This window comes from Catharus ustulatus, chromosome 3 (assembly GCF_009819885.2).
Source record: "Catharus ustulatus isolate bCatUst1 chromosome 3, bCatUst1.pri.v2, whole genome shotgun sequence".
Taxonomy (NCBI): Eukaryota; Metazoa; Chordata; class Aves; order Passeriformes; family Turdidae; genus Catharus; species Catharus ustulatus.
The window spans coordinates 77,944,663-77,968,455 of NC_046223.1; the positions used below are offsets into that span (position 1 = coordinate 77,944,663).

A 23,793-nucleotide genomic window follows, 5' to 3' on the forward strand; every position below is an offset into this window, starting at 1 on the left:
CTTTGGGTTTTGTGTGTTAGTTTTTTGGGGTTTTTTTGCTACACTGACATATAGAGGTTCCATGCATAATTCAAAGATACACTTAAGTTTTAGGAATCCAATCTTTTAGGAAGCTTTAAACTTGTTAGTTGCATGTTAATAAGTAGGCAGAGGATATGAATTAAAATAGTATATTTTCAATAATGTTCAACATTTACAGTTGCTCAAAGTGCTACAGTACTCACTCAGCTCTTCATCATGGTTATGGTTAATGTGACCGTAGAACTAGTGGGCAAGTTAGAAGTCAGGGGAAATATGTCAGAACTAGAAATGAACCTGGAACTTACTAAGTTCTTTCACATGATCTGCAAATTGAGAATATGATTTTTCCCAAGAGTTAAGAAAATAGAATTATTTTTTGCATTTGGAATATTTGTGGTTTACAGTAGTGATAAAGATTGCCATGACTGATATTTTTTGACAGTTAGTGGCTCTCTGAATTAAGGTCATAAGGAAATATCATCGAGAAGGCAATTAGTTATACTAAATGACCCAAAGCAGAGGTGACTATTTCCCACAGTACTTCCTATGAAAATTGCCACAGCAGTGTTTATAGAGTGGAAAAAAGAACAATTTCCTAAATTAAAGTAATGCCTCTTGTGAACAGTTTTATGGGTCATCTACTCATGCGGTGTAGTTGATTAGTTTCAATTTAGGTTATATGTAAATAGGTATTAAAATTGAAAACTGCTGGTTCCTTTTAGGTGAGTAAGAACATTGTCCCTGCTGCTTTGTGCTCTGACTCATTCTCTTCACTGGTGTTAGCAGAAAGGATTCCATTGTAACATGTTCCTGCCTTTGCTTAATTGCATAGGAAATGCTTGGTTTGTATTTAGAGGGATGTATGTCCTGGGCTACTTTGTACAATAATGTGGTGTCGGAGAGCACGTACTCGAGTATTTTCTCATGGCACATAAATTCTTTTAACAAAATAAGCCCATGCCCTTCATGCTTCTTTTTATTGTTTTTCCCCTAAGAATATTTTGCTTTTAAAATGTTTTTTATGTTGCAAAAAATAATTTTTTGCTGAAATTTGCCTGTAAAATGTAGTAGCTATAAAGCATGTAAAAGCTTCTGTGACCACTTAAAATATTCCAAAGAAATAGGATCACTGTACCAGGCAGTGCTGCCTTCAGGTTTGAATAAGAATGATTTTTGTATGCTGGATGAAATCTTGGTGCTGGTCAGTATTGCCAATATATGCTTGCTTTTAGCAGCCAAATTTATTAAGTCACTGAACACTTTGACATCTATTCATAGTGTGTTCTGATCTACGTTAAACTTAACTGTTATTATGGCACTGTTATGTTCCCTCTTTTTTGGAGTTCCTGGCTTTGACTGATGTCAGCTTTGCATATAACATATAATCTTTTATTTCCAGTTGAGCATGCTATCCAAATTTTGAACAGGAACCTTTTAGCTTCTAAAGCTGTTCAAAACAGACACCATAGTTCTAGCAATAATTACACTTGATGAATGGAATTTGTGTGTTATTTAGGTTTAAGTATGTACTTCATTGAAATAATTGTGCCTATTATGTTCCATAAAAAGAAAGTTGTATATGAGTGAGAACCGTGCTTGAGAGAAAATGTGCATACACAGTAAATTTCGGCACTGAAATTGAAAAAAGTGACACTATGAAGCTTTTTTGCATCTGAAAAGAATCTGTGAGAGTACACGTTCCCAAAGTGAGAATGCTGTAACAAAAAGGTACCTATCTGCCTCTTTCTTGAGTACCTGACCATCAGTAGACTTACCCATTTAAATTATCAAAGCATGGTTGTCTTTTACAAGCTGGGTGATTACCATTCAGCAAAGATTGGGGCTTTGAAATTACAGGATCTGCCTTTCTCAAAGAGCAAGTGAGGACTGAAATGCTGTTGCTGTGAAATTATCTTATTGGTTTCTTTCATCTTTACATAATTTTGGAGAAGTTGGAAGGGTCGGAAGAAGGGTGGAGGCACATGTTTAATAATCATGTGCATGCTCATGGAAGAAGGCCTTTAAGTAGGGAGAAAAGAAAAAGGAGAAAAAATTATATATGGTGGCAACAGAAGGGAAGCTCTTGAGTTTATTGGCTGAATTGGTCAGTCACTTCCATGAAGGATGATAGCCAAGAAAGAACATTGCCTGCAGGTTAGGTAAGTGTAAATCCCAACCAATATCTGGGCATGCAGATTCTGTGTGCACTGCGCGCACTTCATACTAAGAGTGATAAACAGAGCACAGAGAAGGGTGCTGCTGGAAACCATCAGGAAGCAAGGAGCACAGGAGCAACATGGGATTTAAAGCCTACAGTCCTCTTTACTAGGTTACACACACAAAAGAGGATGTACCTATTTGCATTGAGAGTTGGGATGGTGGGAGAACATGTGTGAGATTATTTTTTTCCTTTTTTGGGTTTGTTAGGAATAAGCTATAGAGTTTGTGAGTCCTTTGTTCTTTGCTATGTACTGGGTGCTACTGCCTTGAGAAACGCAGGGTAGCACATTCTAGTTAAGGATGCAGAACACTTTTACTCCTTCTCTCCTTGTCTGGTTCCTTCTGTTAAGGAAAATTTAGGATATAGCAGTATTTTCTGAAGCTTTGCTTGTTTACTATGACACATTAGCTGTTGTTTCTCTGTTTTTTGTTTGATTTTTCTTTTTTTCTCTCTTTAAAGCTTTTATGATACACGTTGTCATCTAAGCCTCTGCTGATCTTTATACTTTCAGAGTGTGAGGATGTAAACTTAACCTGAGCAAGCAAATGCTGTTATATATATTTAAGGCTAGTCAAGTAACTGCATGTATGTGCTCAGATGTCTATATTCAAATCAGAAGGCCTTTGCAGTCAGCAGAGAGAGATGAGTGATTCACCTCTTTCTAAATGGACACCTGTATAATGATATGAAATAGATCCCAAATGCTGTCTGAATTCACAGAAGCTGTATGACATCCACAACATCCTGTGGCAAATGTTTCCATAATTACTTGGGAAGTAATAATTTCCATATATGGGCTCTTCAGTTTGAGGGAGACATGGACATACTGAAGAGAGTAGAGTGAAGGGTTACAAAGATGATGAAGAGGCTGGAACATCCCTTCTGTGAGGAAACGCTGAGAGAGGTGGGACTGTTCAGCCTGAAGCAGAGAAGGCTCAAGAGGGTCTTATCAATGTGTATAAATACTTGAAGAGAGGGTACAAAGAGGACAGAACCAGGATCTTTTCAGTGGTGACAGGTGATAGAGGCAGTGGGCAGAAACTGAAACAGGAAATTCCTCATGAGCATCAGGAGTCAATTTTTCTCTACTCTGACCCTCTACTAGGCAGCCCTGCTTGAGCAGAGATTGGAGAAGATGGAGAAGATGATCTTCAGAGGTGTTTAGTGATTTGACTTTTTCTATTCTTATGTTATGAGAGACAGCAAACATTCACTTTCCCTGTGTCACTAAAAACTTGGTAGACCTCTATATGTTTTTTCAGTTGCTTTTTAACAGAGATCAAGTGGTGCAGAACTGAACATAACTGAAGAGATGCCATAGATGTGCATTGTAGCAGGTGGTGTATCTAAATATACAGTATATACAGCTGGCTCCTGATTTTCTTCTCAGTTTCCTTTGCTAACAATTCTGAAAACTTGGCTGATGTTTTCCTAGACCAGACTATGAAAATTTGAAGGTCTGTTTTTCTTCTAGGTGGTAAATATTGGTTTAGCATCTGTTACTGTGCAGATAACTTTTTTTCAATACAGGCATAGCTTTATCTCTAGTGCTGAATTTTATGGGGTAGATGGTTAGCTTGCCACTAACTCTCAAGAGAGCCCTCTGTACCTTTTTATAGTTGACCTTTGTTTTTATTAAATTGACCTGAGAAACACTTCATGTTCATCATCAACAAATGTATTGGTTTTGCATTTCCCTCTTCTCCTCTATAGATTAAAGAGCTTGAACCCCAGTAAAGATTTTATTTGTAGGATCATTCTGGTGACCTCTTTTCTCTGTAAAATAACTGCTCCTTTTTTTGTTTCCTATGTGAAACTGTAGGAGAGATTGTCTGTAGGAGAGTTTTGCATTTTTCTAATGGCAGATTAGTTTCTTTTAGAACCTTGAAAAGACCTATACAAAGTCAATCAGAAATGCAGAGGTTACCTTTGCTGACTTATTGCTTACACAACTCTAAAAGATACTACCCTGGGGATCTAATTTTCTTGCTCCAAGATTTTAAGTCCAGAATTATTTGTTGAATTTATGTTCTTTTGCAGTCCCTGGAGAATGCTACAGCTTCCTTTCCTTCATAGTGTTCTCAGCTTGTGGAATCATAAACCTCAGTGGAACTTTGGGTGAGATTTTCTTGTTCATTGCTAAAGTATTTCTTACTTGTTCGGGAAAATTCCGTTAACCTTTTTTCTGTTGGTTACATATTTTATTCTAAAAATTGTCGAAGACTAGTAGGGGAAAAGTTTATATAGATAAAAGAAAGAAGAGCTTTGGCTAATATATATGCTTTAGCTTGTAATTGACATTGAGGTTTTCTGTGATGGTGTTAGTGTAAAAATGAAATTTAAAGGAAAAGAATGGAGGGATAGAAAAATCTATTATAAAGTTAATGGAATTAGTAATTTTTGCAACATATTAATGTAGATAGCTTTATATACTTTTGCTGAGTTTTGCAATTTTGGAAATATAATAGGACAAAACAGAAAATTATAACTTTCATTCAAGCAGTAAGACCTCTAGAAAGTGGAATTTTTATGACTCTCTATTGGGTTTGTGTGACAAAATTTTGGTAGCAAGGAGGCTACAGAGGTGGCTTTTGTGAGAAGCTGCCAGAAGCTTCCTTTATGACCTGCAGAGCCAATGTCAGTGGAAGGGACCCACACATGAGTGTTCAAGAAAAACTGCAACCTGTAGGAAGGACTTGTGTTGGAGAAGTTCATGGAGGGCTGTCTCCCATGGGAAGGATCCACACTGGAGGAGATGAAGAGTTTGTGGTCTTTCCCTTGATGAGGGAGGAGCAGCAGAAAAAACGTGTGATGAACTGACTGAAATCCCTGTTCCCTGTCCCTCTGCATTGCTGGTGGGGAGGAGATGGAAATAATTAGGCAGAGCCTTAAGCTCTTAAGCAGGTGAATGTTCTCTCCCTGTTCTTACTTCAATGTACAAACCTTTTGTAATACTTCTCCCCTGGCCAGTTGAGGAGGGGAGTGAAAGAGCAGCCAGGAATCAGCCCACCATGACAGTCAATTAAATTGATGTTTATAATAATATCTTTTTGTGATACCATTGAAAATTAAAGAACACAGAGAGGTTAATAGTTTATCTGAAATAAAAATGCTGATGGTAGTCTGGACCTGGAAATCATCTAGTGATAGAGCTTACAGAGAGTCAGGGAATGAAAGGAGCAGGTCATAGTGCCTATGTTATTTGATGAATCCCTGACAGCAGCCTAAGCAAGCTTGCTTTCAGATTGCTAGAAGTCCAAACTGAGGGCATAGATTAGGTTTTGTTGTTTTACATTTAATTTCTTTGTTGGTAAAGTATTATCCAGAAAAGGGTAAACTTCTTATCCTACACAAAGCTTGTGGTCCTTGTGTTCATAAAAAGCATTTCTTCCTTCCTTTATTTTTGCCTGACATTGATACTAAACAGAACCTACATAAATACTGTGGGCAGGGTTTGTGCTACCGTAAGCTGCTTGTGTTAGTAGCACAAGCTTGTCATCATGTGCAGAGATGGAGGAGAGAGATTGCCCTCTGAAGATGCCTTTATCCCTTTTCTGATGATAAACATGAAAACAACCCGGAGGGATTATTGCAGTCATCCAGAATGAATAAGGTGAAACCCACTTCATGTTTCTGTCTGTAGTGATTGTTTTTTGGAAAAGTGTATAGAATCCTCCTGGTTTCCAGCTTGATCAGATGTTCTCTGAGAGTGTTTATTTTAATAATCCAAGATGGAGAGGAGGAGCTAGAACTGAAGAGAGAGCTCTCAACTCCTTTGCATTTTATTTGTCAAGAGTCTGCACATACAAATGTATGTAACAATACAATACTAATAGTAATAGTGCAACAAGACAGTGCTTGTAAACTATAAAAGGAAATGTTGCATTGTGTCAGTACCTGTAGGCGGCCTGCAGCGGGGCTGGAGAGGGACTTTCTACAAGGTCAGGGCAATGGTCTTAAGCTGAAGGATGAGAGATTCACACTAGATATTTGTAAGAAATTCTTTACTGGGAGACTGCTGAGGCACTGGTACAGGTTGCCCATGGATGTTGTGGATGTCCTATCCCTGGAAGTGTTCAAGGCTAGGTTGGATGGGGCTCTGAGCAACCTGATCTAGTGGAAAGTGTTGCTGCTAGAGCAGGGGAATCAGAACTAGATCTTTACAGCCCCTTCCAGCCCAAACCATTCTATGACTATAATGACGAGGGAGTTTAGCAGGGTGTCTAAGGATTAGATTTACAAGGAAAAAGAGTGTGCTTGTGGTTAAATTATATGGGATACCAAGATGAATTAGCAAAAACATGTCCAGACCAGTGGAAGCAGGAAAGGTTACTGCCAGGGGAAGAGTTGTAGTGACCAAAGAAGTGATGGTTTCCTGCACCATAATGCGAGTCAGCCCCTAATGAAACAAATTGAGAAATTCTTTTATCCTGTGGATGAATTATTTCATAATAACAGGTTGGGATGTTTTACATGTTTTTCCTGATGTCTGATGTGGATGACTGACACGGAACCAAGAATTCTGTATCATGTGCAATAACTTGGATAAATAGGCTTTCAGTGCTTCCTAAACAGGCAAATAGGCAATATACTGATACTAAGCTATTTAGAAATGTTATTAAAGTTTCCACCTGTAGGCAATTTCAAAACAAAGTAACAAAGTTCAAAAATTATGAGATTTAAATAAAAATGTTTGTTTGATTTATTCACTCTTAATCAATAAAGTTTGTTTTCAAAAATAAAATTCTCAGCCTTGGTAATGGTAGTATAAAAGCGTGGTGAGTTGAGAGTATTGTACAGTGTCAGAAGGACTGTGGGAATATGACCTATGAGAGAAAGGCCTAATATTATGAGACTCCCATGTCTGGGCTTAAGTAAATGGTGTCAACCTGAAGTGTAAACATATATTAAGGATACCATTCTCATTAAGGAAAGCTGAGCAATCATTAGGTTCCCGCTGGTTTCAGAGAGTTTCACTTTGTGTATTTACATTTCTTTCTTCTTTTTCAGATGGAAATACTGACATGAACTTAAGAACTTTGATGCTTTCAAACCTTGAATTTTGATTGTTAAATGACCAGTTCAAAATACTGCCTGAACAAGATGAAATGCCTTGAAGACCTTTGGTTCTGCTTTCATTTTTCCTGAAGCAATGGTTTTCTCAGCAATGTTGACGCTGGCCCACTCTGGGACCTCAAATGCTACTTTTGTTGTTTATGAAAATGCCTATACGAATTTTACCACCCCCCAGTTCTTACTTCATAGTGGCACGACACAGCCATTGAGATATAGTTCAGGTGCTGTGCTCACCACTGAGAGAAGTACTTTCCTGGTAAACACCACAACTATCCTGCCATCACAAGAAGTTTTCAGGAGCTTGAGTTTGCCTCTCCAGATCATTCTTTCTGCTGCTATGATATTTATCCTATTGGTTTCTTTCCTTGGGAACTTTGTTGTCTGCCTGATGGTCTACCAGAAGGCAGCTATGCGATCTGCAATTAATATCCTCTTAGCAAGCCTGGCTTTTGCAGACCTGCTGCTGGCAGTGCTGAACATGCCATTTGCTCTGATAACAATCCTTACCACTCAGTGGATTTTTGGGGATATATTTTGCAGAGTTTCTGCTATGTTCTTCTGGCTTTTTGTCATAGAGGGGGTAGCCATTCTTCTTATTATTAGTATTGACCGATTTCTTATCATAGTTCAGAGGCAAGATAAACTGAACCCCTACCGTGCAAAGATTCTTATTGTGATTTCCTGGGCAGCATCCTTTATTGTTGCTTTTCCGTTATCAGTAGGGAATCCTAATCTGCAGATCCCCTCGAGAGCACCTCAGTGTGTTTTTGGCTACTCTACAAGCCCAGGTTACCGAGCCTACGTGATAATTATCTTGCTAATTTCTTTTTTTATTCCATTCCTGATAATGCTGTATTCTTTTATGGGCATACTCAACACCGTCCGCCACAATGCAGTTCGTATCCATAGCCACCCTGATAGCATATGTCTCAGCCAGGCCAGCAAACTTGGTCTCATGAGCTTACAGAGACCTTTTCAGATGAATATTGATATGAGCTTTAAAACTCGTGCCTTCACAACCATCTTGATTTTGTTCCTTGTCTTCATAGTCTGTTGGGCGCCATTCACCACTTACAGCCTTATTGCCACGTTCAACAGCCACTTCTACTACAAGCACAACTTTTTTGAGATAAGCACTTGGCTCCTTTGGCTCTGCTACCTCAAGTCTGCACTGAACCCACTGATTTACTACTGGAGGATTAAGAAGTTTCATGATGCATGCTTAGACTTGATGCCCAGATTCTTCAAGTTCTTGCCACAACTCCCTGGCCAGACAAGGCGGCGCATCCGGCCCAGTGCCATCTACGTGTGTGGGGAGCATCGGTCGGTAGTTTGAAACTGCAGGTGTTTGACAATTATTGTTGTTTGCTGGGGTCATCTGTTTTTAGGCTTTAGGTTGAATTTTGTTTTGTTTCATATGGCTTTTTTAGTGTGGCCATATCTTACAACTTGATTAAATTTTCAGTACTCTGTGCAATTTTGGGAAGATAGAGGGAGGGAATATGATTGGTTATAGCTGGGTTTGCTGCCAGAATACAATGTAAACAGAATAACAAATGTTACCTCTAGGATTCCATGGAAATCCATTCTTTTAATGAACACTATATTTGGAACATCTTGTCAGGTTTATGCTTACTAGGCCTGCAATTTTATCTAATTGTAGGGACTTTTTTATGCTGCTAAGGTATGGTGCATTTTGTTGGTGTAATTTTTTTAAAAAACTGTTGCTGCTGTCTGCCAATATATTAGAGCCAAAAAGTCTCATTAGATTATTTCTATCTAATTTAACTATATTTCAGAAGTTTTCATGGTAACATTAAAAACCTTTCTTTTAATATTTCCATTAATATTTTTGTGCACTTTACAAAATTTACTATATAATTTGTTCATTTGAATATTTTGTTCTCTATTGAAGGTATATTATTATTTCTCTTATTATAATTTGTTATATTGGTGAATTTCAATGAAAGACCCATGTAAACTCTAGGAGGGTGATTTATGTTGGTATAGCTACATGTACAGTCATAGATTTTCTGGTTTTCTAACAATTGAGCAAAATTACCTGCCCAGTTATCAGGAGAGTTAGAAGGAGAAAACAGAGGAATGAAAGAAAGCAACAAAAATATCATGACCTGAGATTTAGGCTAACACATGGTTTAGAAGAATAGTGTTCACGTTAAAATTGTTACAGGTAAAGGGTGACTGTAGTTGTTACTTGAGGCTGTTACAAGTTATCCAAACCTGATGATATGCCTGAAAACCTATATGAAATAGCGATTTTTGGGTTTGCAATTTTTACTGTGTTGGTGTAATGTTGTTTTTGCTTGGAGCTCCTATAAGTGTGTTCTACCCTGCTGAAATCATGCTGTCAGGCATTTGTTGGGATAGGATTAGAAATCGTAGGGTAAACCAGCACACAGATAGCAAATGAACCATAGCACAGAACACAGTAATTACAGGGAGAAAAAGAATCCTGGACTTGTTTTACAATTTACGTATTACATCAAAACCATAAACAGTCACAGAATCATAAAATGGCTTGGTTTGGAAGGAACCATAAATACCATCCTGCTCTGACACCCCCTGCCATTGGCAGAGACACCTTCTACCAGGCTACTCGGAGCCCCATTCAACTTGGCCTTGAACTCTTCCAGCGATGGAACATCCACATTTTCTTTGGGACACCTGTTGCAGTGCTTTATCACCCTCACATGGAAAAATATCTTCCCATATCTTTTATAAATCTACTTGCTTTCAGCCATTACCCCTTATAACAGTCAGCTGGGGATGTAAGTTAAATTCCCCTTTTCCCTCTGATATTACTTCACATTGATTTTTTCATTACCTCTTTGTCTCTGTAGTGGCTGCTGCCTCAAGGGTTTACTTGCTGTTCTCATCTATTAGGCATCAGCTTCTCTCCTGAAAATGCCAAACTACCTTTCTGATTAATGTCAGGCTGTGTTGGTATTCTCCTGGAAAGCAGAATGACAAAGATTTTCCTTGATGATAGCAAAACAAACTCAGACTTTTTTTTTTTTTTCCCAATCAGATAAATAAATATTTATTGTGAGATAGGTAGATTAAGACAGGTTTGGGCTTTGGAACCATATCCGCAGTTGCTCTGAGACTGGGAAGAATGCCTTATGCCTTCAGAATCAGCTTTTTGAGGCTGTGACTGAGAACAGAGGGATTGATGTACAACAAAAAACAACCAGAGCTGGGGTTTAGGCTTCTCTTGCTTCCATCTGTTTTCAGTCCCTCAAAGCATGGGGACCTCTCTGTTGCTGTTGTACCAGAGGAGCAAAAATAATAGCAATTTTATCTACTTATATGTATCCACACAGTACACACATGTATGAAAGAAATGCCTAGTCCTATGTGGGTGTCCAGGGACTACTTGCTTCCTGAGGACAACAAAATGTTCACACCCCAGCTGTTTTTTTTTAAAGGTCTTCAATAAAGAACTAATTTAAGTTAACTGTTCTTCTCATTGACAGCTATTGGTAAAACTGTTGTTGTTATTTAAGTTTAAGAGTATAAAAGGAAAGACTTTGAATTCAGTAATTTAATTTTAAAAAAAGGCTACCAGCTGAGACTGGGTTACATGTAAAAGCACCTGGCAGTGGTGATGTTATCAATGTCCATGCTTTCCTTTCCTTGTCACTTTTACTGATGGTGGTATAGATTTTTCTGATCTAAAGGAGTTCCACTATAAAGCAGAGTGTTTTAGTGGGTCTTTGCAGTAAGGCTTTTATTTTTCAATTACATTTACATTGACAGCACAGGTTTATGACCTGTTTAGTATGGATTTTCTATTTCAAAGCTGTCATACCTCTTTATCTCTGAAAGCAGCAAAATTGTGCTTAGAGTTAATGTAACAGAGTGAGAGTGTACATTGTCTAAATGGCAGGAACAGGTATTTTTGCTGTCTTCCACCTCTATGATGAAAGATTTGAATGTTGTAAAACAGTAATTCAAGAAGGAAAGAAGATGAGCAATACTGGAATATTAGTGAAATTACATTCATGAAGGAGGAGGGAAAAACATTTTCTGGGATTTTTGTGATCTCTGATATGTACTGGCTGTGAAGTATAAATAGCAAACGTCAAAGACAGTTAATTTGTCTTGATAATTAAATGTTTGTTTACACTGACTGTAACAAGGTTTCTGGTCAAAGCTGCATCTGCTGATCCTTGGAGAAAAGAAGCCTATATTGTGTGGCCCAAATTCAGAGGTGATTTCCATAGTGATACAGTATTCACACTTACCAGGTTTTTTTTAGGTGATCAAAGCATATAGTGAGCAAAAGGGTGTTCAAAAAAAGAAACAGGGTGATATAGCAGTATCCCCAGGGTAATTATGTGTTTACATAATCATTTGAGCTATTGTGTCTATGTACTGTCTTGAGAGCAGTGCCTTTATAATTACAGCTGAAGTCCTAGAACCAAGTTGAAGACCTCTGAACTGCTCAGTCTTGCTGTCTGTGATCCTGCCAAGAATCCTGCACAACCTCGCTGAGATTTGTAACGTTAAAACACATATATATTGGCAGAAGTGGGTCTCCTGAGGCAATTTAATGGTCTTGACCAAGACCAAGGATTTTAAAAACTCAGACTGATTCTTCTTGACTTTACTGGGGAATTATAATTTTCTTCCTCTCCAGAGATGATAGTCATTACTAATCTGTATTCCCTCATGTTCTATTTTCAGACATCTTTAGTATGGAGGATTTAAATGAATGTATTTTGAAGTATGTTGCAGTTTAATTCATTCAGTCAAAGCATGCTGCTTACACAGTTCTCAATTGTACAAATCTATTGCTGAAATGATTATTTTGTACTCAAAATTGTGTATTTTTGACATTTCTTGTTACTTATGTAAAATTATTTCTGTATATAGAGAAGAAAATTGTTTTGCCTCTTATTGCTTTTTGTCACTATTTTTTTTCACTAGTATTCTTAATGCTTCCATATTTTATTTTGGGCATATGCATAAATAACTGTAAGATTTCAGTGATCTTTCTGAAACCATTTAAGATTTTTAATTCTTAAATAATTCAATAACAAACACCCTCCTTGAAAGAGATTTTAATTTATTTTAGTGTGAAAACTAAAAATTCAGAGCACAAGTTTGTTGTGGCTGGAATGGTGAGGAATATTTGAAGTCCAGTTTTCCAGGGGCCACTACATTGCCACTACTTTGAACTAGTTTGATTTTTACTTTTTTTTTTTTTTTTTTTTTTTTTTTTTTTTTTTTTTTCAGACTGGTAATTTTATGATGTGGAGAAACCTTGAATTGTTGTTTTAAAACAAGCTGTAGAATGGCATTGTCTTTTCTGTACATAATGCGCTCATGAAAATACCTGAGAAACAACAAAAAAAAAAGAGAGAAAATAAACATAAACATTCTCCAGAAATATAGCAAAAGTCTTTAGAATTGACTCTGTTTGCATGTGCACTTGTTTCTTGTATTTAATGTCCACCTCCATAGTTTCAAACACTTATTTTATCTGTCTATGAAATAACCAGGATTGCTTGATTTAGGTGGTTATGTACAAGCCAAAATGTTTCTTGTATAAAGCATTTGCAGAATGTTTTTTTCTGACACTGGGGTACAGACATGTCAAAATATCTAGAATAACTGGAATAGTAGCCAGCAAGCAGAGAGAACCTAATAAGAAGGTAACTTTCCTAAAATGCTACCTGAACTGGGTGCCCTACCTTTCAGCTTGCACTAAGTAATTAAGATCATCTTGCTGTGCAATAAATGTAGCAGGCAGTTGTATCGCAGGGCATGATTGATATAAACAGAAGACAGTGACCTTTATGATTCAAGTGCTGCATGTTTGTATGTGATGGATTATTCCCCATAGTAGTAGAGTGAAAAAAGTGCACTATCTCAGCTGTTTTGGGGAAAACTTTCAGCATAGCAATGATTTAGCAGAAATGCTGCTATAGTAATTTCTCTAAGTGATGAAGACATGTCCCCAAAGAGTGCTTGAGAGGGGATGGATATTTCTGGTTGCTTGAAAATGGCTGTGCTCAGCTGCTGCAGTCCCTCATTCTGAGACTCCATACTTCTGCAACAGCTAGTTTTTCCTCCCTCATCCTCTCCTGGTGCCCCCCCAAGGCAGCTCCTTCTGCATCACTATGTTGCAGTAGGTACAGTGGTGGCAGGAGGAGGTAGAGGTCCCTGGGCACCCTGCAGGGGCAGCAAATCTCTCACCCTCTGCCACTCTTTCCTGTCTTGAGTTCAGGTTGGACCATCAAGAACAGGCTGAGGACGAGTTTTATCACCTCTGGTTTTAACATTGAAGCTATCATAGGAGAGGTGTTACAGAAGCACATACGTTTGCCTCTAGTGCTAGTGCAGGATCCTGGTTTTATCCCCTGTAGTATTAGAAATTTTATTCTACCTCATCTTTTAGCAACTGGCCTTGATCCATCTTCAGCCAATTCATGACTGAATAAGAATCCCTGAACTGACCCACATCTCAAGGAGTGCTCTGGGCACATGATCTCCCAGTGAGCTTCCAGCATAACAAAAATTCCTACAGCTTGCTCTCAAAACAAAAGGGTATACATGGAGATAACCACAACTCTGCCCAGATGTCAGTGGTAAAGCAGCCATAAGTTGGGGTCTGCGCTGTGTGGTGGAGGAAAATGTGAGTTATAAATGGGACTTCTTAAGTGCCCCTTACAGAGACAGTATTTGTTTTTAAAATTGATGTATGGATATTTATGCACAGACTGTTGGGTTGTGTTGTTCTGCCTTATTATGTGACAGTGAATGCAGTTTGATACCAAATCATTACAGTACTGCTGATAAATGACACAGTGTTCATAAATACCAAATTAGAACTTATTATTATCCTGTCTTCCTGTCTACATAACCAGCTTTGCCAATGTGCAGGCACAGAACATGGCAATAAGGAGATATACTCCTCATTTAATTAGTGCTCTGCCTTCAATAGGTTACTGCAATCCAAACCTCTGTTGTTGACCTAAAATAAAATTAGGCCTTTTTGTCGTCACAAGTAGAAATTCCACTAACATTACCCTGTCTTTTGAAAGAGAAGATCTAGTGAAATATATGACAATTCCTCCACCTCCAAGAGTCAGTTATTCTGATCTCCAGAGAGGATGTAATCACAGCTGTAATAAATTTAACAATATCTTCCTTTGATTTACTGGCCTTAGGCTCTGTGTCAAAGACACAGGGAAGCTTTTGGTGGCTGATGGTCTTGCCTGAACACCCAGGATGGCAAGAGGGAGCCCTGAAGCCTATATGAAAACCTCAGTGCTATAGTTTGAGGCCTGCTGTTCTTTCAGGTGTCAGTGCTGCCTTTTTCTGTAAAACAAAGGAAGAGAGATGAGATGACATCTCTTCCATCATCTCTTTCTTCTTTATTGACATTTTAACTGTAAGAATAGTAATTCTGAATTTGGTTCCCAGGGCTTGGGTTTCTTTCTCTTCCTCACTGGAGGGGAATTGAAGTCACTTATGAGCCTATGTTCTGCATCTGATGTAGAGGAGATGAACGGTACCATCAGTCCCTCCTGTGAACTCTTTCACACTTAACAGTCCTTGGGCTGGAGAGAAAAGGTGAGTGTGGGAAGAAAGTGGGAGGATGTGTTCCTGCCGCTGTTTGATGATGACATAGAGTTTCACAGTTTGGCTGTCAGGAGAGTGGCAGTGGAAGCCAGGCTCTTTCCATCAGTGCAGTAACTACCCCAACCCAGGTGTCTCCCTTCTGCTGAGCATTTAATTGCAGTAGTAGTCTTTAAAAATGAAACAGCTTTTACAGAGATGAGGGAGGATGCCCCTTCTGTTTCTAACTGAGATTAGGTAATAATCCACTGATTCAAGAGGTGAAGAGAGGCTGTTGAAAATCCCTGGGATCCTGAGAACAACAAACCACATATCCTTCCTAATATTTTCACTACTGAATTATTAGGTTAAGGGAGTGGTCTACCAAGACTTTCTGTTTCATTTATGGGATTTTTTTTTATTTACAGTCTAAGCTGTAAGCTGTTGGTTGATCTCTGAAAATGCCTGTGGCTGGGTCTTCTCTGTGGAATAGGTAATGTAAAGCCTGTTTTGCAAATTCTAGTTTGGGATGGGCATAGCTTACTGCCAGCAGTGCTGCAGCAGTTCTGGACATATGCAGAAGCAGGTGTATATGATGAGATACATCTCTGATAGTTTAGCTATCTATAGTATAGACAACTCCACCAATCACTTGAGGCTCTTTTGCAACCAGTGGAGATGAGTGGATGCTTTCAAGTGTTTAGGAGCTCTTCTGGAAGGTTATCTTCCAAAAGAAGTGAGTGAAACAGCATTAAAAAACCCTAAACAATTTTTTTTTTTCTGGTGATGACTCCACTTGATTCACTTCCTCTAGTGCTTTGTAGATGAGATGAAAATTCCTGCACTTCTAACCGTGATGTGGATTTTCCCCTGAAAAATTAAACTGGGCTCAGTTTGGTGTAATTTTTCAGAAGAAATTAGTGCCCTTTGCTTCTATGTGAGAACACCTACAATGAGAGTTAGTATTTTTAAAATAGAATGCATTGGCCTTGTATGTTTAATTACTTGGTCTTTGATTTCTCATGTTCCAATGTAGACATGACTTTATAAAGTCACTTCTAAAATTAGCCAGCCTCCTACCGTGAGTTTTGAAGTTCTGTTAATTATTCCATTTCTGTTACATCAAATTTAGAGATCCAGAACACATCACTACATAGGCTGAGCTGCTTTCATATCTATTTTGTTAGACTAGATAGTGGGAGCAATGAAAGATTTGTAAGACTAAATTTAACTAAGAACAAAGCCAAGAGATGCTCTTGAAGGGACCTGACTTTGCAGCCTACTAATTTGGGCAAGTTAGAATCCTTGATTGTTGGATTGCAGGTTTTCTTTGAGTATATACAGGATTGCTCCTGCATTTCCTCATGTGAAATGCAGGACCAATCCTGTAAATGTCGGTGGGAGCTGAAGCTTTTAATGTCCTGATCTCCAGGCACCAGCATCTCATTGATTCCTGTTCCCCTCATTCTGTCCCCACGAAGTTTTGTGGCCTCTTGCACTGTGGTGTACCACTGCCAGGTAAGTGGTGGGAGAGGCACTTGGATCTTGCTTTGCCTCTTCAGCAGCACGTGCTGAACCATCCTGCTGAAGGAGAAGTCCTTTTCCATGTGTCTGTTTTTGAAAGAGATGAGTTCTTTATTGTTAAATCCCTGTCTTCTTCCACATGACCTGGAAATATAGGATTTCAGGAAGGTGCTGTGGGTGATGGAAACCAGGACTTCAGCAGGAAGGTGTCAGTCCTGTCAAGCATTTCTACTGAACAGCTGCTTTTCTGTCGCTTGGATGACCTGAGACAGCTTGCAGAGGTGGCTGACTTCTTCACTCTCAGGGCAGCAGGTGTAGGTCCCTACCTCTGACTCTGCAGCAATTCTGGTGCCCTTCTGGTCCTTAATACCTCATCTTTATCACACAACAGGAGATTTTTTTTAAACTAAAGGACATTTCAAGAAAAAAGAAAATTTCTAAAAGTATTTTATATTGAGATAATTTCAGAAATGCTTTTGTTAGCACAATAATTAATTCATGTGGTTTATATTACCCAGGAGGCCAGACTACATGACTGTAGTAATTTTTCTGGCTATATTCTGTGTAAGATCCTGATTCCACTTACACGAAACTTAATTTTATTAGTGCCATTGTCAAGGTAAGCCTGACTCTTGATAGAAACTATCTCAAACATAATTTAAAGTGGACAAAGAAATGGCACTTTCAAGAGAGTAATTTGTCCTAGGTCAACATTGGTGGCACTTGATTCTGGAAAGTTTGCTTTTCTAATCGACTTTCTCAGAGGAATTCATTAACTGAAAACCTGTGACTAATGAAAGATGTTTTGTTCTTTTGAAGTTCAAGTTAATTTCCATGAAGGTTACTATTACTAAGCAACAGATTCTGCAGAATGTCCCCTGGGGGGCAGAAACTGTAATATGTACAAAGATATAAAGGAAAACAGTGCAAAAAATGATGAAATACTACCCCCCAGACACAGAGGCCACAAATAGTGCCATGGCAAGGGCCTGCTTTGGAGTGTCCTTCCTTGAAAGCTGTTCTTTCACCAATGGAAAAGCTCCTGCAGGAGCAAAAGGTCAGCATGAACCGTATCACCATCTGTGGTGAATGTAATGCAAGGTTCAGCCTCTACTCAAATGTAGAGATACACCAGAGCATGACTAAGGGGGAAAAAAAAATCCTAGTCCCAAATATATTTTGGCATGCATAATTCTTCAGAGAAAAGCAATCACCTGTAATATACTTCACCTGTAAATATACTTCAGCGATATTAAAAGAAGAATGGTTATTCCAGCTGTGAGAGCAAAGGGAAATGAAATGAGTGCTTTCTTGAGTCACAAAAGGTGGTGCCATCTTCTATGCAGCTTTGTGCCAGAGTGTAAATATGTATTTGCACCTTGCCTAAGTAAAAAAGCACACCTGGATATTCATCTTTTTGAGGATAGAGATTTCATTCTGTCCTCTCAATTTGCCTTTATCCACCGGCTTAGCTAAATACAAGGTACAAATGATAAAAGCGGGGGAAATCCCTAACCCCTCAATTACTTCTAATAACCTTTCCAATAACTTTTCAAATGTTTGAGTGAGCTTCTTTGGTCTTGTTCTTTTCTTTCTTGTGTTCAGTTTGGGTGATTCTGTAAGTGGTGTTGTTTTCTAACATAGAATTTGTGTAAGGTGAATTTCAATATTTTTTCAATAGAATTCGTAAACTTTACAATATCATGCAATATAACCCACTAATCATGGTACACGTAGGATACATACAATCTGGAAGTAAGTAAAATATTCTAAATATTTTAGTTTCCCAAAGGTAAGAATGGAATATACAGAGCAGTTGTTAGCAGGGAAATCCAAATATTTTCTAACTGTTCTGATCACTACATTCACAATTTCTTTAAAAAATGTATCTTCTGGCATCATGAAATATTTGTTATTATCCAAAGTTTTGTGAAGTGACCAGTGAGGCACAAGAGACACTAATTTCTAGAGAAATGAAGTAAACATAACTCTAGTCAGATGCTTCCTTCTCCCTGGCAGCACTGAAGGTCAGCAGGTGTCTACACTTCCAAGTTATGTGGAGTAGGTTTTTCGGACAGGTCTAGGAGCAGCTGTGTCCTCATCTGACTGTGATGGAGTTAAGCTTAAGTCATACTGTAGCCCTGCAAGTGTCCAGGAATTTAATGCAACTCCTGCCTACAGAGGCAATACAGATATCTTATGCCCACTCTTTTCCTCAAGAGCCCAGGATTTTAATAAAACACATGTATTTATTACACAAGGACTTAAATTCAGGTCTCCCTTCTTCCACAGGAAGCCCTTGCAGCCATCACACCTGGTAGCAATAACTGATTCTGGGCTTAATGAATGTCTCAACACAGTTTAGTATTGTCCCAGGACATGCTCTGAAGCTCATGTTTGGCTGGGTGTTCTGGGAGATGCCTTATCACATGAGAATGATGATACCACCATGAAGAACTATCTCAATAGTCAAACAAGCAAATAAATTTTGAAATAGAATTGGACTGGCCTGAAACCACAGATAAGGGTTATTTGTGTTCAACTTCAGTTCTATTCTCATTTCAGACCTGAAATGGCTCACACCTTTTCCAGAGTGCTCTATATCTTGTACATAACTTTTGTGTGATGGAGTTTTTCCCAGATGGCTGATTCTGAATGTTAAACCTTACCCAATTTAAATGAATTGAAATTTTAGAAAGGGCAGTCTGTTTCCCCATAACTGCTCAGTGAGAGTATATGAAAAATAATCAGGGATAAAATGCCTGGGAATCTGAGCTCATTATATTTCTCCCACCCCGAGCTGTGTAGAGATTTTGCAGCTCGGTTTAAAGATCACCATTGTCTCTGCTTCTGTTACGTGTATGAGGCGACAGGATGACTTTTAAAAATAAATGTGCAATTACAAATAGGTTCTCTTCTTTAAGTGTATCTTCATTTTATGTTGTAGGCTGTAAATCATTTAAGCAAGGGTTTGGAATAAATAAGTTACAAGAAGTCTGATTAATTGATTACAATAAGTATAGCTTTCAATAGCTTTACATTTTATAAAAATCTTGAGAAAATTAATGATTTTCAAAATTATTGTACTAGCACTACTTTAAAATTGGTGAGTGACATAGAGCAGTTATTGTTTGTACTGGCTTCAGTACATTGTGTTATATCCAAAATTATAAGGAACAGAGATAAATATGTAATTAATGTAGGGGAAAGTGCATAAATATACATAATCTGTAAACTGGGAAACCAGAATTCCTTTGTTCTGCTGCTGGTGGAGTAATTATTCTCAGGAATAATTTGGCATGAAAAATTTTGGGTTATGTTTCTGCAGTAGGTCCTGTTTTTCTGAACTTAGCCAGTATAAAAGGTATGACACTCTCCAGAATGAAATAATTTTTGTATGAGATTACTTAGAGCATGGTGCTAATAAAACCAAGATTGTGAACTCAATCCTTGTATCAGCCATTCACTTCAGAGTTGGACTTTATGATCCTTGTGGATCCCTTTCAAAGCAGAATATTCTGTGATCTATGACTCTCTGTGTGTGCGTGTACTTACATGTTGTTGTCCTCAATGTCATCACTGTCATTTACGTTCACAGACTTATCCACACTAAGCTCCACAGAATGAATCCTGTTATTTAGAATTGGTCCTCAAAGATACAGCCACAGTGGAAATGGGAAGGCTCTACTGTTACACATTTCTTATTGCATTTTGAATAAAATTAATGAGACTGCTATTGTACTTTGTACTGGCCTTCTTCCCAGTTGGAATGGAAAATTACAAAGCCGTCATTCATGGTGGTGTAAAATGCATGTCTTGCCCAAGGGAGGTGGTATCATTTTGAAATGACCTGGTTTGCAAAACTTAAGTTTTTTTGGGGTGGAAGGTAAAGAACCTGACTCATCATATCATATGAACAGCTATCACATAGTGTCATGATACAGGAACCGTGCTTTGACCCTCTACAGCCAATTTTCTGATTGAGGCCTGCCCTACATAGAGGGACTAAAAGCAAACATGATGAAAATATTAACCTGAGTAAATATTTCTGACATGAAAGTATAATGGCTCTTGTAGAGCAAAAAAACCTGGTATTTGTAATGCATTGATTACCTATCTATCACTTTTCTTATCCAAACTTCATAAAATTTCCTTGGTGAACAAGTCTCAAGAAATCAAATTTTGACCTTTTTTTACAATGAACTTATCTAGCCAGTGATATTTTAATTTAACTCATTTCCAGTCAGGGATAACTTTGGTTTACAAGTGTTTAAAATAGTAAAATGTGCATATTAAAATCCGTGCTTTTATTGCTTTTCTGACCCTTTCACTCAATACTAATAATGCAGCCATTCCTGATAAATGCAGAGGAAATGCAGTTATGGCTTAGGTAGTAGTATGTTTGAACTTCTGGAAAAAGAAACTTTTTTCTGAATATGCCTATCAGAACATGCTGCTCCCCAGAGTTTCCTACTGTTCCTGATATTCCCCTGCATCTGAGGAATTAGTTTTAACACATTTGCTAGAAATTGGGATTATTGTCTTTCAAGGGAATATTAAAAATAACAAATACATGGCTTTTTAACGTGTCTGATCTTTTCTTGCCACCAGGACTAGTATAACACAAGGACTGTGGTGTTCTCTTGGTGCCAGTTCACTCCTGTCCCATGAGAAGAGTTGCACGTGGAATGAAACCTCTTCCTGCTGAAAAAATAATACAAGACATGCATTGCTATGAAATATCCTCGTGTGAAACTAATACAGAGGATGTTTTATTTTGAGAATAAGGGCCTATTACTTCCAGTTTATGTATATTATAGGCTGAGATATTTTATTTAACCAGAGGCCCTCTAGCTCCAATAGGGATTAGGAGCTGGGAAACATCCACTATTGTTAAACCTGCAGGGAGTATATATCCAGTTCTACCACTTTGAAACATTCATTTGACAAGGCAGTGAATTGAACTTGGATATTTTTTTTCTTCAATCAGTGTAGGCTGGTGGGTTTTACAGACAGGCTGGATGTTTCTTGAAGTCCTTGGTACCAGTCTTGGACCAGCATGATTTTGTGCTGGTTTTTATGTCTTACAGTGAAATGCACATTGCTTTAAGAAGTTTGTATTTGAACATTAATAATGGGACTCATTATGGTTTCCTGAACTGTGTGATTTCCATAATAGCTATGTGAGAAATAAAAGAGACAGTAAAATGTTACTTTGTTGCTGCATTTATCTGCTTGGTACATGTCTTTTAATGGCATTTGCTTTGAATTTTGTAAAGAATAAACTAACTATTTGTCAGCTCTGAAAGGCAATGTAAGCCTAGGACAGTGAGGCACATTAATGCATCTCTATTTATGTTTTTTTTTTGTTTTTTTTTTTTTTTCATTTCTGGACTCTGGGAAATATCAGATAGTTACACAGATTCACTTTACCTAACTTTCAGCACTAAAAGATTAGGGATCTAAACTAAAGTACTCCCATATGATCTCTAGATATCTTCAGGTGGTGAATCATTCCTTCTATCCAAGAAACCTATTTTAGAAGGATGAATCATTATTCAGAAATGCCCACCTGCTTCCAGTGAATCTTGAGGAGGGTAAGCCTAAACTGGGAGGGGTTAGCATTTGCATCTCCAAAGTGTGGTGAGTTAAGAGTTTGCTTCCCTTCATCTGTGACTTACGTGTGCATGTTTGCTTCAAAAAGAGAGAAGCACAGAATTACGCTCTGATTATCCCATGGTACTTATTTAATGGTTTTATTTAATCAAATCCTATGTGAACAGGCAGATGAGATACCTGGTATGGCATTCCCACTCTCTTTTGAATAGTCCCCTCTACTCAGAGCATAAAGACACAGTAGATTGCTTTAGTTCAGATTTTGAGTGTTGTCTCGTTATTGGTTTTCTTGCTTCTTTGTCAGCAGCAGAAATAATGAACACCTTGTTTTTCTTCTGTATGACGTTACTTAAAGGTTGCAAATGACCCCTCAAATTTTTAGGTGAGAGTTCTCAGACTCTTCAATGTGATTCTTATGACAGGCTTTGCACCCACCTTCACCCTTTATTCAGGACTCATCATATTTTACATTCTTACAGTAACTCAATCCATTAATTTTATCTACAGCTAACTTACTGTATCTCTGCATCATTACCTTAAGATTTTGACTTTCAGTTGCTAAAAAAAAAGTCAAAGCTTCTGTTATGGCAGATATTTAAGCATTGTAGTAATAAAGATCTTGCTACTGTCATATTCTGTATCTAAATAACTCTGTTGTTAGTGACATTTAGGTTGTTTTATACAACTCCCTGTTATGTTACAGTTATATGATATTGTTTTAAATATTAAAAAATTAATATAAAATACAGCACAGAGGAAAACTTGTCTAAAAGTTTCTCTCTTAGCTCCAAGCTGTGTCCAGCAACATTTCTCATCCACTCTCTCTGACGGTATTTTTGATATCTTCAGCAAATCAGTCTTTCAATTCCACCTACAGAGAATTGTCCTCACAATGCAGGAACTAAATATAGCTACAACACAGCTTGTGATGTACTGTGGTACAAGAGTGCTGTAATAGTTACTGTAATGTTCCCTGGGACTGTGGTGCACAGTCCAGGTTGCTTTAACCTAGAGCTGTCTTAAATAGGAATAAGAAAGACTGTCCAGTGTCACAGCAGACAGTGTTATTCTCAGTAAGCGTGTGGGGTAAGCAAGACGAATTTCCAAGAACTCTTTCTAAACTTTAACAAGCTACTATCAACACATTTGCAGGAGCATCAGAAGAGTTTCCTGCAAGATCTGTCCAGGGCACTGAATAGTTAATCATCTGTGGATTAGAGGTCAAAATGGGGGTCAGTAACTAGGCAGGAATTTCTTCCTTGCTAGAGATGCTAAAGGCCTAACTAGTTTAAGCCCTTGCAAGAACTGGTCCATTTACTTGAAAAGTGTGGGGGCTGCAAAAAGTCAATTTTTTGGAAACCTACTCATCCACAAGGAGGCAGTTTCTGATATGTCAACGTAGATTCACTGTCTGAGCAAAGGTAAATGTGAAAATGGACAGAAATATAGATTATATTGTGGTTAGCCTACTAAATGGGAGAATCATAATAAAATAGGATTATCAGTGTTTCTGTGGGCACAATCTTACTAGTGAACACCAGCCATGGGAATGTGTAGACAAACCCATTTGCCAGATATTGCTGCATGACTCCTACTAAAGCCAACAAAGTCACACAGCTTAATTCATACCCCCACTGCAGGAATGCAGCGAGGAAAGTTTCTAAATTCCAAACACTGCCATTTTAACCTCACTTATTACACTGTGTCATGGCATTCATTTCCATTGGTCATAGTCTCATCAGGAA

General features: G+C 38.0%; 1 protein-coding gene across 6 annotated transcripts in view; it reads left to right on the forward strand.

Moving 5' to 3' along the window:
* GPR63 (G protein-coupled receptor 63) overlaps nt 1-21,676 on the forward strand; it is a 39,616-nt gene extending 17,940 nt beyond the window's left edge. Inside the window, exons 3-5 of one of the 6 annotated variants that reach the window (XM_033055261.2) lie at nt 4,283-4,360; nt 7,253-8,641; nt 21,044-21,676. In XM_033055261.2, coding sequence (XP_032911152.1) covers nt 7,395-8,641; nt 21,044-21,140 — 1,344 coding nt within the window. In that variant the 5' untranslated portion in view covers nt 4,283-4,360; nt 7,253-7,394 and the 3' untranslated portion in view covers nt 21,141-21,676. Of the gene's footprint in view, nt 1-11; nt 4,361-7,252; nt 12,359-21,043 lie in introns of those variants that run through there. The other 5 variants (XM_033055266.1, XM_033055267.2, XM_033055265.2 and 2 more) reach the window with 5 other exon arrangements.
* Nucleotides 21,677-23,793: the final 2,117 nt, after the last annotated feature.